This window comes from Cheilinus undulatus, linkage group 19 (assembly GCF_018320785.1).
Source record: "Cheilinus undulatus linkage group 19, ASM1832078v1, whole genome shotgun sequence".
Classification (NCBI taxonomy): Eukaryota; Metazoa; Chordata; class Actinopteri; order Labriformes; family Labridae; genus Cheilinus; species Cheilinus undulatus.
This window is the reverse complement of record NC_054883.1, coordinates 7,310,140-7,326,897: the sequence shown is the minus strand read 5'-3', so window position 1 is coordinate 7,326,897 and position 16,758 is coordinate 7,310,140. Positions and strand designations below refer to the sequence as shown.

The 16,758-nt window shown below is 39.6% G+C and overlaps 1 protein-coding gene across 2 annotated transcripts; it reads right to left on the bottom strand.

The window, feature by feature from the left end:
* Positions 1-53: 53 nt before the first annotated feature.
* si:ch73-173p19.1 lies at positions 54-16,294 on the bottom strand. Of its 2 annotated transcripts, none has more exons than XM_041813838.1 (17): positions 16,159-16,294; positions 14,660-14,766; positions 14,387-14,523; positions 14,073-14,233; positions 13,791-13,949; positions 13,255-13,705; positions 10,870-10,971; positions 10,097-10,187; positions 7,242-7,465; positions 6,579-6,821; positions 6,370-6,468; positions 5,963-6,156; positions 5,712-5,886; positions 5,417-5,573; positions 4,541-4,694; positions 3,856-3,967; positions 54-1,911 (listed from the first exon to the last, which is right to left on the bottom strand). In XM_041813838.1, exons 1-17 carry the CDS (start codon positions 16,177-16,179, stop codon positions 1,736-1,738), a joined length of 2,763 nt encoding a protein of 920 aa, XP_041669772.1. In that variant the 5' UTR covers positions 16,180-16,294; the 3' UTR covers positions 54-1,735. The 2 variants fall into 2 exon arrangements, with proteins under 2 accessions (XP_041669772.1, XP_041669773.1); XM_041813839.1 differs by lacking the exon at positions 16,159-16,294 and adding an exon at positions 14,873-16,108.
* Between the last annotated feature and the right edge of the window lie 464 nt (positions 16,295-16,758).

The following is a 16,758-nucleotide window of genomic DNA, read 5'->3' as shown; positions in this document are numbered from 1 at the left end:
GTGTAAACAACAGGACAAAAAAACACTAAAGTGGCTTTGGATTGAGGCCTATAATGGCTTCTACCCATACTCTAACCATGACACTGCAGTCTATACTGCTTATCCAATCCTTTTAACGGACAGTAGCTGGGCTGACAAAAACATGGATACTTATTGGCATGACTAAATCTCACAAAATAGGACAAGGACGTCTGTTGTGATCTAAATTAGCTGCATCAAAAGGGCAAATTGAGTTTTAAGGTGACCTGGTTTGCTGTGAACTAACATCCATACACATGGCATCAAACTGTGTTCATGTAAAACTAAATGGCATCTACATTGTCACATTTTTTCCACCATGACTTGGGGAAATATTACTCAACAGTTTCAATTTAAACAATCTTTTTCATATTCACACAATTTCCAGTTTCAACAATAAACCAACCCACTAGTACGTCTCCACCAAATGATCAGTTAGGTTAAATACATCCTAATCTTGGTAGCATTTCTATAGCCATCTGCACCCTTATTTGGTGGGTGGGCGTGTAAGCTAGTATTTCTGCCTCCACCCTTTGGGGCAGATAGCTACTCTTTACTCCATAAAGGTCATACAAAGCAGGACAGTACAGACTGGTTATTGTGGTGCATTTCCCAACTTTTGAGAGTAGAATTGCGTCAGATCAAACAGAACCGGACTGTTTGGTGGAAACATACCTTACACAATCTAATCCTGGTTAGATATTTCATGTCAAAGTTAGAACCTCCCTGAGAAACATTTCTCAATTTGACAAGTTGGTGTTCTTCCAATGTCACACCTTCAAAACACGAAAAAAAATGCATACCTAGACATTCAGTGAGGTGTTTTCAAAGAATTACTACGGCTATGTGTTTCACCTAAATTAAGAAATGGAAATACTATTGGTCATGGTGGTAGGATGAGTATTAAATGTATTTAAAGCCAATCAAAACAGAAACTGAATCTGTCAGCCAAAAAGAGGAGGAAACTTCTAGAACTGAATGTAAAGATGATGATTATCTCTGGCATCTGACATCAACTGTAGGAGTGTTTGCTCCTTGTACAAAAACTAGAATTTATATTGCCAAATATTTTAGATAACTGCGATTATCATCAGGAGATTGGCATTAGCAAAAATTAACCCTCAAGAGAATTCAAAATTGCATGAATGTTACTGGCTTAATGTAAGATTTGAAAACAAGCAACAAAGAAGACATCTGTCTTCTTATTTAAATAATTTTTTCATTCTTATTCAAAATGAAACTTTGTTATTAAGGGTTTCTTTTAATTTCTTAGCTTAGCAGTCTGTTAGGCTTTAAAGTCTGATTATACATGCTGTGTTTAAGTTATACCTCCATCTTTTAATATGCTCTTACTAATATGGATAATTGCAGGTAACTCTGACCTCTAAGGCTGCAGGTAAAGCTTTAAAGCTGTAGTTGGAGTTCTGTTGTTTATGCAGGTAAATACAGATTGGTTATAAATATATGTAAACGTTTTAAATGCCCTGAATCTTTTAACACAAGGCTCTCGTTTAAGGTTTCAACTTGGTAGCGTGCGTGATTGACGATTAGTGGCACTAGCTGCAGTTGAAACAGTGCAATTAGGAGGAGTGTTTCAGTTCTGCTGTTTGTCAGAATAACCTGGCAGCAGCATGCTTCAGGGGGCTGAAAGGGGACCGCAGCAGTCCGGGGTGCGTTCAGGATCAGTACGGAAGGACCAAAGCAAGGGTATCCATCCTCACTGGGCTTCCCACTCCTCGTCTGAGACGTCGTCAGGAGGAATGATGTGAGTGTTGCTGGCCCGAATGCTGCTGATGTTGGTGAAAGAGAGGAGGTTGGCGATACCAATCAGGCTGACACCAGTTCCATCCAGATTCACCTGAGACAGGTGCATGTGTTTCAGAAACTTCAGACCTGAGGAAAACAGAAATTGAGAGAAACTGTTAACCCAAGAGAGAAAAAAAATCAAATGGAGTCTAGAGAAATAATCAGAAATCAAAAATCAGAAATAAAAGACTAATTCCTGTCCAGTGAGATTTTTTTTTGCTTGCTGCTGCACATGAAAGTCTGTTTTTTTTAAGAGGAACACCAAAGCATCTTCCCCAGGCTGAGAAGTTTTCAGTTTTAGGTTAAGGCAGTACGATAAATCTACACAAGTAAGGTCCCTTTGCTGGCCAGCCTCCAACCATGAGATTGCAACTGCCCTTGCAGCAACATGTCTCCATAGGGACACCAAAGTCCAGCGTTCAGTTGAGACATGCTGCACTGTTGAAAAATGCTTTTAAAATGCAAACTGGTAGCAGAGGCAATCTGTATCCCCCTTCAAATAATGCTCCAAAGAGACAGTAGCTTCATATCAAACCACTACTCACTTTATATGCATTGTCAGAGTGTTGGATATTTTGGTATTCCGTTATTGAAGATTTTAGGGGTAAAAACTCTGTAATAACACCACTGCCACCACCACTACTTGCTGCATTTACACTGTAAGGAAAAGGGAAGCATGTTTTGATACTCTGAACGCTGACTGAAATGTTTCACCTTAGAGGAAACATGGTGCTTCATGTACATAGCCCTCTGAAAAATAACGTTCACAGCAGTTTTTAACCTCTGGGATGGAGGGGAGTTTCCTTAGTGCTTCACAGTTACTCTAATGGCAATTGCAATCACAATGTCAGGCTTTGCAGTTGCATAACTGCATAAAAGGCTGTAATTATTTTTATAAAGTGGTACAAAAGTGCGTACAGAGATGTCTGTTTTTAAATGTTAAGCATTATTGTACACCCTTCTGGTTTTGTTTTTTTATGCTTCTTAATATGTTTAGATCTTTTCAGTTAAGAAACAAACATCAAAACTGTCTTTATTATTCATTGCATTCTCCTCGATAACCAAGCAAGCAGTATTACAATTGCAATGACTCATTATTACCAAATTGTGCAGCACTAATTTTTATTTAGCCAGCATGACTAAAATGACTTCCAGGCAGATTTGCCTTTTCTGTGTGAGGGTTAAGTCAGCAATATAATGACTGTCTTTTCTTTCTTCTTTTTTTTTTTTTAAATCTCTGGAAAAGTGCAGTTCATCTGACAAGTCTTCATTACAGTGAATTTAAGATACCACAGCTTTACCTGTGTTCTATTCAGCAGTAGAAGCCTGAAAAAGAACGTTTTAAAAGGGATTTTCTCACAATTAAGGAGAATTAAGTTTGCTAGAATAAAACAATACTGATGCAAATTTGTAAAAAGTAAAAGGGAGAGCTTTAGTTGGACTTTCCTTTAGAAAATATAAAAACATGTAATTGTATCTTAATGGAGTTTCTGATGTTTCAAGTACTGAAGAAATTTATATACCAGACAGTGTTGAGCAGTTTTAAGTTTGATATATAACGAATTTTTAGCTCAGCTTTAATGCAGATATTTGTTTATAAAGACTATAAATCATTACAATATTGGTATTTGGAGCTGGTTTTCACAGACAAAGTTCAACCTGTTTTATCTGTATACACCAAAGACTGAGCAGTCAATACAGCTCTGACTACAAACGCACTACCGTAGTCAGACTAGCTGTAGCCTTTGAACAACACACCAATGACATTAGTAAAATTCACCGTCAAAAATGCCAAACAGCCTTTTCTTATTAACAGAATGTAAAGAATCAGTATAAATTAGGCAATGTGCACAGAAATAAGCTGCACATCCTTCACTAAATAAACTAAATAAATCAACTAAATAGTTCTTGTATTGCATTGTATTGTACTACATACAGCACTGTTAAACAACAGCAGAGATAACTTCACCATAACAGCCTTGTTTCGTTTCCTGGGGTAAAGGAGGTGAAAGTTTCAAAACTGGAGCTCACCGTGATCTGTGATCCGTGTACGGCTGAGATTAAGCTTCACCAGGTGATTGCAACGGATCAGACCTCTCCTCACAACTGTGTCGCCCACCTGAGTGCTGGCCAATCCCAACACCTATAAAACAGCAAACCAGTATTAACACCAGCAAAACACAGCATCATTTCAGATAATTTACCTATATAGTGTAACCCAGTCGATTCAAGACGTTTACATGGAGGTTTTGTTTATTAAAAAGCAATTTCTGATCATTTGCACATAACTGTTATTACTTAAAACATTCTTTTAGCTCCAAGCAGCTGTTCTGAGCACAGTTCTAAATGCTTAAACGCTCAAAAGTGTTACGCCTTTGAAGAATCACTAACAAACAAATCCTCTTCATACATCACAGAACATCATGTTGCAAAAGGGGTTATTACCTTTATCCTCTGGCTAGCCCCTTTCTGAACTTCATATTTGAGCTTGGCTTTTCATATTAACGGATTAAAAAGGCTTTTCATTTTTAAACCCTCAATTATTTGGCCCTGTACTGTAGCTCTATTTGATCTGTTCAGTGTAAAACTAAACCAGTGGGTTGAATAAAAAACTGTTGTTAATTGTTCAGTGTTTGGAAAAAAAAAACAAAAAACACAAGTCCTTTAACTAAGCTTTGAAGATGGAGAAAAGAACAAAAGTAAGAGGTTAAATCACCTGGAGGTGAGGCAGACAGACGATGAGTTCAGCCACTCCTCGGCTGGTGACTGCTGTACGGTCCAAACAGAGCTCCTGCAGCTCCTGAAGGCCGCGCAGGGAGGGAAGCCCCGCATCTGTCACCTGAGTATTGCTGAGTGACAGCTTCTTCAGTCTAAATAAAATAAACATAAAACGCTCCTGTAAATAGGAAGGTTTGATTTCTGGTATTTTTTGACACCATGAATCAGATGATAAAACCTGTTATTTTGATGATGGATATTATCAAAAAGTACTAAAGTTTTAGAAACTTTAGTTTGCCAACAGCAAAAAGCGCATCCACAAGCAAAAAAAACGCATCATGCCACGATCCAAAGAAATTTAGAAACAAATGAGAAACAAAGTGCTTGAAAACTCTCAGTCTGGAAAAGGTCCCAGTCAAAGTCTTGACCTAAATCCAATTGAGATGTTGTGGTGTGACCTTAAATGGGCAGCTCATACTCAAAAACCCTCCAATATGGCTGAGTTAAAACAATTCTGCAAAGAAGAGTGTGCCAAATTCCTCTACAGCGATGAGAAAGACTCACCACCAGTTATCACAAACGCTTGATTTCAGTTATTGCTGCCAAGGGTGGCACAATCAGTTATTAGGTTCAGGGGGCAATTACTATTTCACATTGGGCCAGATAGGTTTGGATTTTTTCCCTTAATAAACAAAACCATCATGTAGAAACTGCATTTTCTATTTATTTGGGTTGTCCTTGTGAAATATAAAAATTGGTTTGATGATCCGAAACACTTAAGTGTGATAAATATGCAAAAAAGTCAGGAATCAGAAAGGGGTAAATACTTTTTCACGGCACTGTACAACAACAACAGGACAGTGATGTCATTTACCTGTTCATGGTGGAGAGCTGGCTGACTCCCAGGTCTGTGACCTGAGTGTAGTCTGTCAGGTCTAGCTCTGACAGCAGACACAGTCTGGACAGGAAAGACAACCCATTATCGGTCACAGAGTGACGTCCAGGGAGGGTCAGGTGAGTCAACCGTAGACCTGAGAAAGGAAAAGCAAACCTCTTTCAAAACCATATTGACAACAGGGTTGGATCATTTCTGTTTCACTGCACTCAAGGAAACATTACATGTACTTTCTCCCTCTCTGCGCAGTTGTTGTTCAGCTCAATTCACAAACCTGAGATGATCTGCAGGGCTTGATTGCCATCCTCTACAGAAATTCCTGCCAAACTGAGGGAAGACAGGGCAGGGTGGGTGGCAAGATGCTCCAGAGAACTTTCTGTCACACCTGTCCCATCCAGGTTGAGAGTCTGCAGACTGGACAGCTGTGCCAAAGCTGAAACATCCTTCACCTGTCAGACAAGGGAAAAATTAATAGTACTTGGACAAAAAACAATGCCATGATTCATTTTTCAGGAGCTGAAGTACCTTAGTCTGCTTGATGCTGAGGAGCCGTAGTTGCGGCACGCTGGTGGGAAGGACCACCAATGTGGCCTCAGTCACAGCTGTCTGGTTCAGGCTGAGCTGAGAGAGGCTGGACGGAGCTGACTGGAGATAAAGTACCATCCCTGCATCGGTCACTTTGGTCTGGTCCAAGGACAGGTAACACAGGCTCTTTAAACCTTAGAAGTACAGACACAAGGAAGAACAGATCAAAGGAAAATTCATGTAGTACAGAGAACAAGTGCTGTACTTAACAGAGCAGCTTATGCAAGGATCTGGCAGTCTTGCACATAATTGTAAATTCCTACAAGTGGTGTTATGCAACCTATTTTCTCTCTAATAACAGTCTGAAGGCTTATCGTTGTTGCAATTTAGTTTCTGGGGAGCCTAACCTGTGATTTGCTGCAGGCAGGAGTCGGTGAGTTTGCTACAGGAAGCAAGGTTGAGGTACTGGAGTTTGACCAGGCTGGACAGAATTGAAAGCCCAGAATCTGAGGAATCAAGGGAGATTTAAAAGACTTCACATAGAAATCAATAAAAGGCTAACAAAATTAGTATTTACTAAATGCAGTAAAACTCCATCCTGGGTCAAAGTCTGTACCTGTGATGAGAGGTGAGTTGACCAGGCTGAGGTGCTTCAGTGCTGTGAAGGCTCGTAACTGCCGCAGGAGCTCATTGGTGGAGTATGGGTAGCAGTTAAGGACAAACTTCTGCAACGGGCAACCAAAGAAGAGCTCCAAGGTGCGTGGACGTAGGAGTCTCTCACGGGACATGTGGTTGAGCAGAAGCTCTGCGAGCTCCGGGGTGAGGCCTGCCAGGCTGCTGCTGTACTGCATGCTGGGAGCTGACACATGACAATAAGGTTATTAAAAGACTTCAACAATCTATACAGCTCTAGTACAAATCAAACAATATCAATATCTGTTTTAATAACTCAGCGACAAAAATGGAAGTCATAGATACCATTATTTGTTCATTTGTTTTGTGAGTAACTAACAACAATTGCAGGCAAACTCCCGCACTATCTAAATACTACAACACATTAGCAATGCTTTCTTTTGCCTGCAGCTGCTTCTTGTTAAAATATGACTGAAGATGTTAAGTTTTTTTAACACTATTGATGATTAACTTAACAGAAACTGTATCGTTTTAAGCATGCAGTGTTGCAGAATCTACCATTTGGACCACAGAAAGTAAACAAAGTGATGAACATATCTCCTGAAAAATCAGCGACTCTGGCTGAATGTTTTACACCATTCCTTACCAGTCATGAGGTGGACAGTGGCGCGGGTGGCCAAGGCACATAAGGACGGCACGCTGGGTGTCCTGAATGGTTTTTTAGGGGGGGATGGTTGTCCCTGGGAGGCACGGGGGTCTTCTTGCTGAGCAGCCCTCTGGAGACGCTCTACTGCAGCCTGACCTGCAGCAACAGGAGCCACCCGACCTCCTGCATCTTCAGGCTCTGCTGGGTTGTCTTCATTAGCCTCCCTGAAAACACATTAAGACACAAATCTCTTTGACACGTTACTCTTCACTGGCTCTTTTTAAAAATTATCTAACCAGGAAAAGCTAGTTTGGATTAGAAATGTTTTTTTAAGAGTGGCAAAGGCAGGAAGCAGCAAAGTTAACTAAGTTTCTGACACACAATGAGCAGCTCTACATACAAAATAATACAAAATTCATGACTATAACACTGTGCATCAAAAGACATGAAATAATTGATACTTGGTCTTTACTCATAACACATGTCCTTGTTTTCACTTACAAAAAATTAATGAGAAGAGACTTGAACTCAAAACACTCTGGAACTTCCCATTTGTTACATATGATCTGTTTTGGCCTCCATAATGACTGCAACCATCCAACAAGCCACTGCTGATTTATTAATTTCAAGTGCATTTAAGGTAGCAATAATCGCACAATCTACAACAGTTATGGGCAACAGCAGCCCAGGGGCCATATGCCACCCTCCTTTTGACTCACTGTGGTCTTCAAGTTAATTTCAAATATCTAGAAACATGATAAAATCTGCCATCAAAACATGACAAATAGAAAAATTTCTATAATTATCTTTGATTACTTGCGTATGTTAGCAAAGGCTAGAGATCTAATTGGCTTTCATTGTCAATCCAAAAACCTAGATATGCAAGTAAAACATGCAAAGATAACCATTAACATGAGGACTTTGGTGAGAGGATTTTGTATGAATCCTGAGGATAGTCACAGAGGGAGTCCACTCAGCCTCCACACGTGTCAGACATGTTATTCAGTTCAAAATGCTTCACAGGCTCCACATGTCAAGGTCTATACTCACACAACTCTTTCCTGAATTTGATTAAACCTGTCAGTGGTGTAATCAGGACCCCGCAACTCTTTTCCACTCATTTTGGGCATGCCCAAGGATAAGACATTTTTGGAGCAATACCTTTGTACATGTGTTACAACACCATCAGCCTGGAGCCTGGAGAGATCTGGGTATCTCCCGAGCTCAATCTCACACTTTGGCATTTAGATCATAACTTGCAAGACGCCTCATCTTGTTTAACTGGAAGTCTAACTTGCTCCCTCTGTATAGCTGCTTGGTCAGTGTTGTCATGGCTGATTTGCAGCTGGAAAAGATTAGATATTTGACTCAAGGGCTGGTTAATGAAATCTACAAAATAAAGCAGTCATTCCTGGAGTCTTATAATAATGTATACACTTAAACATAAAGAACTTTGCGGGGAGGTCTTTTCTTGATGTTCTGAAAACCAATAAAAACAATTCAATAATAATAACCATAACATTTATGTTCATTGACTAAAAAACTTTTTTTGGCTTAAATTCCATGTCCATATGATTTAATTAAGTATTATTATTTGCATTTGCACAATGTAGGGATATTTTTGTTCATTTTGTCAAATTTAAAGTTATTATAATTGTTACATTGAGAGTTTTGTACAGTCTGCAACAATCTGGACGTTATCTAATGCAAAAAAAGAGGCCCTCTCAGTAACCAGAGTTGCCCATCTCTGATCTATACTAGTAACAGCCAACATCTGGCATTTTAGCGTAAAAAATCCATCTATCCATTTTCTATACCGCTTATCCCATTGGGGGTCACAGGGGGGCTGGAGCCTATCCCAGCTGTCATTGGGTGAGGGGTACACCCTGGACTGGTTGCCAGTCAATCGCAGGGCTGACATAGAGACAACCAGGCACACTCACATTCACACCTACATGCAAACTCCGCACAGAAAGGCCCTGACCTGGAAGCGACCCGGGGACCTTCTTGCTGTGAGGCAACAGCGCTAACCCCTGTGCCGCCATGCTACCCCGGCTTAGAAAATGTGACTCAAATTAGTAACAATTTCTACTTTAATACAGCACATCCTGACTGTAAACCCACTGAGAGTCCTTAGCAGCAGTGCTTCTTGCTCAGCGTCAGAATCACTCTCAAATACCTGCTGACAAATCTTTTCAACACTTTTAAGATTTCATCACCTCACCTCAAGTCTTTCTGTTGTTTATAGTTATTCCACTCTTTATCTAAAGAACAAGAAGAAATATTTCATTTATCCTTCTATCCTAGGTAAAATAATTTTTTTCCACTCTAGTGTTGAACATGCTGCAGACACATAGAGTGAAATGCATGCAGATTCAGAAACAGGAGTCCCATGGACATGCACTAATCAAGAGAAAGTAGAGGAAGGGGCTGCTGCCTGAAAGGAGCACGACCTGAGCAGTTAGGGGTTTACTGCCTTGTTCAAGGGCACCTCAGCAGTACAAGTAGGGAGTGCACTGGCACCTGTCCAGCTACCAGACGTGATCCAACTACAACTTGGACCAGCAGCCCTCCAGTTCCCAGCCATATTCCTTACAGACTGAGCCACTTGCACAAATTTGTTTTTACATATGCATAGCTACAAATACATTTACATTTTAATATTTTAAAAGATCTGCTGCTCTGCAGGATTGCTGCCAAACAAAGTTTGATTAGATTATTTTATGCTCAGACAAAAAATGCCTATCTAACTATCACTCTATCATGATAGTGCAGGAAAACATATTTAAACAGTTTTAACACGTATGCATTATAGGTCTCAGATTGCATTGCTTCCACTCTGTCCAGACACTTACCTGAGTCGATTGCCTTGCTCTGGCCAGTGGTGCCTTGGCTCAAACTCTCCACGAAACCTGTTCTCTGGAAAGAAAGGCAGCCTCGGCATTCCTGTGAAGATTTACACAAGTGAGAAAGGTATTCTAAAATAACCATACTGGAAATCAAATATATAAAAAACAGCATGTATAAATGTAAATTATTACTCATATCACTTCTCTTGTCTCAAAAGTAAAAAAAAAACAAATCACTCATTCAGTACCCCACCTCTGATCAGCATCATGGTTGATCCTCCTTTTTCTAGCTTCAACTATGATTCAGCTCTTTCAACTGTCTGCTCTGGCACACAATCAGAATACTATATCTGAACCACATGCTCTGAGAGGCTGGATCTCATTTGTCAAGCTGCTGTAAGCACTAGGAGAACAGTTCACACTGGTCAGAGCTCAGTTTAGTAGTTCAGACACGTGTGCAATATGTTTGTCAGAACAGGGCATTCACCTACATATTTCCTAACCCTAATCTTTCTTACATATGACACTCATTACAAGGCCAGTCGGTCTGTGGAACTTATGCAACATGTGAGCATGAAACTGAATGAAAGCTACTCCAACAGCTGAAAGGAGGAAGCCGGGTCATCCGTTTCTGGCATGGGAGAACAAAAAGTTCTATGTGGATGAAGAAACTGAGACACAGGAGGGAGGAAGTGGGGAAAAAAGGGGAGGGGCTACCATAATGTAGGTCAAAAAAGGGATGAGGTGTCCGCAATGACCCTGAACACATGGAGCTATACCGTTAAGCATGTAAGGTGGTTCATCTTCTCCTTCTTGTTCTTCATCGGCCTCTACGTTAGCCATGTCTTCTGCATCGCCAGGAACCAACCTCTGACCTCGCCCTGTAGAACAGCACCAGAAATGTCAAAATCTCAAAAAGCTATTTCATTACAGTTTCATTAAAATTCAAGAATGGGATTATCGTGAAATAAGTCAGCCTGTAAAGCTGAAAAGTCAAAGGAAGTATTTTAAAAGTAAAAGCTCATTTACAGTATTTTCTCCATAGCCGTGGTAGGTGATTCATATAGTTGGACCATTTTCAAAGACTAAAACTCTGCTGGTTAAAATTCCAGTGCAAACACAAAGACATAAGAGGTACTTTGATTCAAAGGTAAAGTTAGGTTTACAGTAGCTTCACTTAGTCAAAACATTAGCAGATCCAGACCTAAGATGTTACTTAAGAAAGACAAACTGAAGATTCAGTAAGCACACTGTTGGATTTTGAGATAATTCTTGGTGAATTTAGAAATTCTGGTGTTGCAACTGCAATGATGAAGCAGGTTTAATATGCAGTCATTCTAATGGGCCTTTTATGCATTTTAACAAAGGCTCAGAGTTCCTTTTTGTATTTGAAACAATATACAATCACAAACTGTTCAAAGAAATAAACAATTTACTTGTCACAACACCAGAATCTTGAGTCCAGATACAATGCAAGTAAAAATGAATAAAAGCAGTGAAAACTGACCTTCTGGGCAACCCAAACTGGTAAATTTTGTTTTTATTTCTTGATTTACAATCTGCATAATAGCAACATACCACACATACCACAGTTAGGCACATTGTCAGTAGTAATGAAAGTAAAAATCAAGATTTTTTCTAAAAATAATGCATATCCAAAATAAAATACTTCATCTAATTTATCATTAATGATCCAAGGGAAGTGTGTATCTATTCTGCCTGTTGTCTGTACTTTCTAATTTCCTTATTTATGACATTTTAAGAGTGTATGTGTCATTGAAGCTCACAGTCAAGACTTACAGAAAACAAGAAGACAAGTCATCAGTTGACATCAGGTCATTGCCCCTTGTTCTCTTTCTGTATGCAGTAGATACTAATATTAACTTGTGAATTTTTAAAAGATGCTTAAAAGACTTTATTTTTTTTCCTGCAGTTAATGGTGTAGTAGCTTCTAACTTCAGCAGCAAGCAATATTCTGCACCATCCTGTATGTTTGTGCAGAGGTGTTTTTTAAAAAGGTCTTTGGAACAGAATCACTAATACAATCAGAATTTTTTTTTTTTCTTTATCACCACTTTGTGAACAACAGCGTTCACTCTTGCTACTTAATCTTATGGCCAGCTCAGAGTACACAAATTCAGCCTGGCCCAACTGCAACATCGGAGCTCATCGTTAAAACTTGTTAAATTAGTGTGACATAATTTTACGTGTCCAAGATGCCCACCAACCACTATTCAACAAGACTAGCATGTCAGAATTTTTCCTGTATTGTCGTCTAGTTTGACACCCTGACCTGATGTCAATGACATGCATCCTGACGCCTACCAATAGGATGGCTTCTACTCTTATCTTTGTAGTGTGGCTAGTCAGTCATTCAAGACGGGGCAAGAGTTTTGTTGCATAGTCTGACATAATGCTGTTGATAACAGAAAAATAAATCCTGCGGTCTGAGCTGGCCTTTAATGTAGATCGACCACTGTTGTGCTGTCTATCTCTTTTACCAACGGCTGCTTTGGATTGACAATATGACCGGATATCTGCATTTTCATTCATAACTTTGGTACTTTTTTCTTGCATCATTGCAAGCATGGGGTATTGAAAAAGGATCAAAGTCTCAAACTTTGACAACCTAAGCACAAGTACAGTTAAAATGATTAAATGGTGTCACAACATAAGACCATATACTATTGCTGCATCATCAAGAAATCACAAAGATTCCAAGTTCAGTGACACTTGGGAGATAATTGTCAAATATCTGAATTCAGAAGGTGTGTTATACATCTAAAAACTAATAAAAGATCCCACTTTTCAACAAATAAATAACTTGTGTTGGTTTTAAAACATTACAGCAGCACAACAATCAGGCCTCCTCTCAGTACAATTCGTTTGAACTTTTCAAGCCTTATTTCAGAGGACTAGGCAGTGGATAGAGAGAGAAAAGAGATGAGATACCAGAGAATAACAAGTACCAAGTGTCAAGGGTTAGAGTCAAACCTATCAAGGACTATAAGCTCTCTACACAAGGCATACAACAGAATCTCTAGGCTTTCTAATGCCCCAACAACATTTAAGCTTTGATGAATAAGTTTCTATTCGTGGGGTTAAGCAACTACTTTAAAAAGTCATACTAAATGTAGGATATTCTTTCAGTGGTTTATACTCACCCCAAAAGTGAGATGGCCCTGACAGAGATGGACCTACTCCAGGTATCCCTGCATAATTCACCGCCTCCTCCCACAGCTGGTTCGGTAGTGGAAGAGGGGGAACAAGGTCCTGCCTTCCTGCCCGCTCCAGGACGGGAATGTGAGGCTGAGGGGGCACAACACATGGAGTGGCTTCATTCTGTGCTGCTGAAGGAGGATCTGCAGGACTCTGTGCATCCTGAGGTGTCTCTGGAGGCGTGGTCTGAATACAAAGTGCAGCGTTGGGTGTGAGGCCAAGAGAGCGTAACGAACAAGCGAGCTCTGCCTCTCCGAAGCGTTTTCGTGGGAAACCCTGGAGGAGAGAAAAGGATGGCAAGGAGGGGTGACGTCCAGTGATGTGCTCCACGACGCTACGTAAAGGAGCATCAGCTGGGAAGCGTTCACGCATGGATTCTCCGGATGGTAGCCGAATCTACAGCAGAAAACATGAGGTTAAAACAAGTGAAATTCTTTGGTACAACTGTGTCTAATTCTTACATAATAAAATAAATCGTCACCATTAAGACGCAGTTGTTATCCACATTAGTCTGGACTCTTCCTCCAAGCTTTTGCCCCTGCCCACTGGGGGGAGATGCCTCTGCGGCTGCATTAGTCTGAAGCTTTTGCTGCAGGCTCCTTCGATCCTCAGCTATTCGTTTTAAAACCAACTCACGTTCCTGGCAGACAAACAAAAATAGGACAAGATGTTCTGAGATCACAGATCAGAAAGAACAAAACAAGACCAAATTTTCTGTGTGATAAAAAAACTCAACTTTTTGGCTCTCCTTAGCAGAACTCACCTGTTTCTTTTGCCTTCTCTCTGCTCTTGCCTCCTGAGCAACACGTTGTCTCTGTTGCTCCTCAAAGTCACTCTTGTCCTGTTTTATGCGGGACTCCACTGGCAGAGGCTCTGGGGACAGGTTGCATGACTGTGATGGCCTCAGCACCAAGGAAGGGGATGCTGTTCAGAGTAAATCCCCCAGGATGACAAAACAAAAGCTTTATGTAGCACCTACTTATTTCTGACATAATTAGAAAGACTGTTTGCAAGATCTTACAATACTGGTTAAAACTTTATGTGGCTCTCTTTAGGTGCTGAGTACTTGGTTTTTACCTTTGCTGTCAGAGGATGTATGCATCTCTGAAGTGCCAGCTGCCTCTTTGGGTGGGTTGAAAGCTGAAAATGCAGTGTCAGCTGGCTGTGACGACTGCTTGACCAATGTGTGTCGCGGAAACTGGCCTTGTACGAGCCTATACACATATGACAGAAGAACTGAGATGTAATGCAGAGAAAAGAGTGGCTTTGAAAGGAAGTGAAAAGGAATTATATCCCCATTTAATGAATGCTAACTCTACAGGACTTAAGAAAAGGACAGAGGCGGCTCACCATTCAGCTGCATCTGCCACAGAAAAATTCCCCGCCTGAACAGCTGACTGGATCTGTTCCTCTGTGAAACCCATCTCACTGAGGATGAGGAATAACTCCCCGATAGTCTAAAAAGTAAGCAAATCAACCAGACATCAAAAAGGCGTACATACAAAGTTTGATCAATAAATTTGTTATTGTTTCTTCATTTTGAGTGATTTTGTGAATAGCTACCTTTGGCTTGATTTGTCCAACTCATATTATCGTTTATCTTATGAAATGGCTTGTAAGTCTTCATTTGATCAAGGTTTCACTTTTATCATTGTTTTCTAACAACTAAACTAACTTAAATATATGTGTTAAAAGCTTTCTTTCTATATTCCATCGGTATTACTTCTAAATTTGATTTGCAGTGTGCTGTAAGGATGTCAAATTCACAATGCACAATCAATCAATGCAAGTTCCAGTCATTTAAATGATTCATATCCAATATCAATCTCACACTATGACGACTTGGGATTTTTTTAGCTATTATATTATAGTTCATGTGATGTCTTGGATGTTTTAGTACTAATGACACCTCAAGAAGTCTGGGTAATGATGTTGTTTGGGTTTCATATATAGGTTTGGTTTTGTTTGTTCTGTTTCCCCTACTTTGAGTGTTCCTTGATGTTGTTTGGGTGTCTTCGGCTATGTTGTTTTGCTGTCTTTATCTCCTGTTTGGGTTCTTCTGCTTTGTTTTTCTGTATGTCGAAGCACTTTGTAAACCCTCATTTTAAAATAGCGCCATAAGAATTAAGTTATTGTGACTTACATTCATAATTTAAGCACAGATGATGGGAGAATTGCACTAAAACCAAAGTAATCTTTTGTATTTTGCCCATGCTTTGAAACTATTTTTCCTTTAGTATGCTTGCTCATAATATTATACATTTGTTATTAAGATTTATTTCTGCTTGCTGCAGTGATTTATTATTTAAATATGCACCATAACAATAAAATATCTGTGTTCAAACACAAACATTGAGTTAATTTGGTCCTACACTATTAAAATTTTATTATGAATCTGTAAAAATATCCATAAGGCTTATTTGGTGAACATTTGTTGTTATTTTAACTTCCAACGTTTAATACTGCTGATCAATATCAAAAGATTAGTTCAATCATGAAGGATTTATTTATTTATTTATATTTTCGCTTGTCATTCGTCTGACACGCTGCGTAGTTTTCACTTTCAACTTTACATTTCAATGTTAACATTAGTTTCAAAGTTTTTAACAGGTCTGTTTTACATTAATGCATATATTCACATTAACGTCAGCAACTTAAAGCTAAATTACAGATAAAAGGCTAGTCTAAAGCTAACGCTAGGTACGTTGTTACGCCTTTAGTGCAGCCGGACAGACTGTCAACAAACAACGTTAGCATGAAGGCTAACATTAGCTGAATGAAAACCACGTCGAGGCTAAAGCTACAGTCGCTTCGACGCTGATAGTTACACCCGGTTATTCGCAGCTTACCGGAGAGGAAGAGGAGCTCATGCTGTTGTTACAACGTTAACCGAGGGAAATGAACGTGTGACTGTATTAATGAGCAACTTTAGTGACTTCCAGTCCTTGTACGCAGCCTTCTTTGCTAGCAAAACTGACCTCTCCCCCTTTGACTTGTAGATTGACAGCATATCAACAACAGACCAGCCTATCATCACCGCGGAGAGGAGCTGTGTATGGAAAGCCGAAAGGTACAGAATTAGTCGCAATTTCATTGGCTTTTCTGAACGCTTAGAGGCGTCTAATATGTGCCTACATTTGTTTTAACCCCGAAAAACGTTAAAAATTAATGCCAAAATAAAACACTTTAGCAACACTCACGTGCTCAGAAAGAACTGACTGCAGAATCGGTTACACCCTTCAAATCACTCTTTAAACGTATTTTCATAGACTTGCTTTTAACTGATGTATTGTAAAAATCTTCAACTCTTCTTTTTCTCTTTTTCCTCCACCCTCCTTAATAGATAAAATAATGATGATAATTATAATTTCTATAATGATAATAATAACTTGCTGATATTTTGCATATGCTATAATCTCTATCTCTATTTTAATGCTCTTATCTATTTA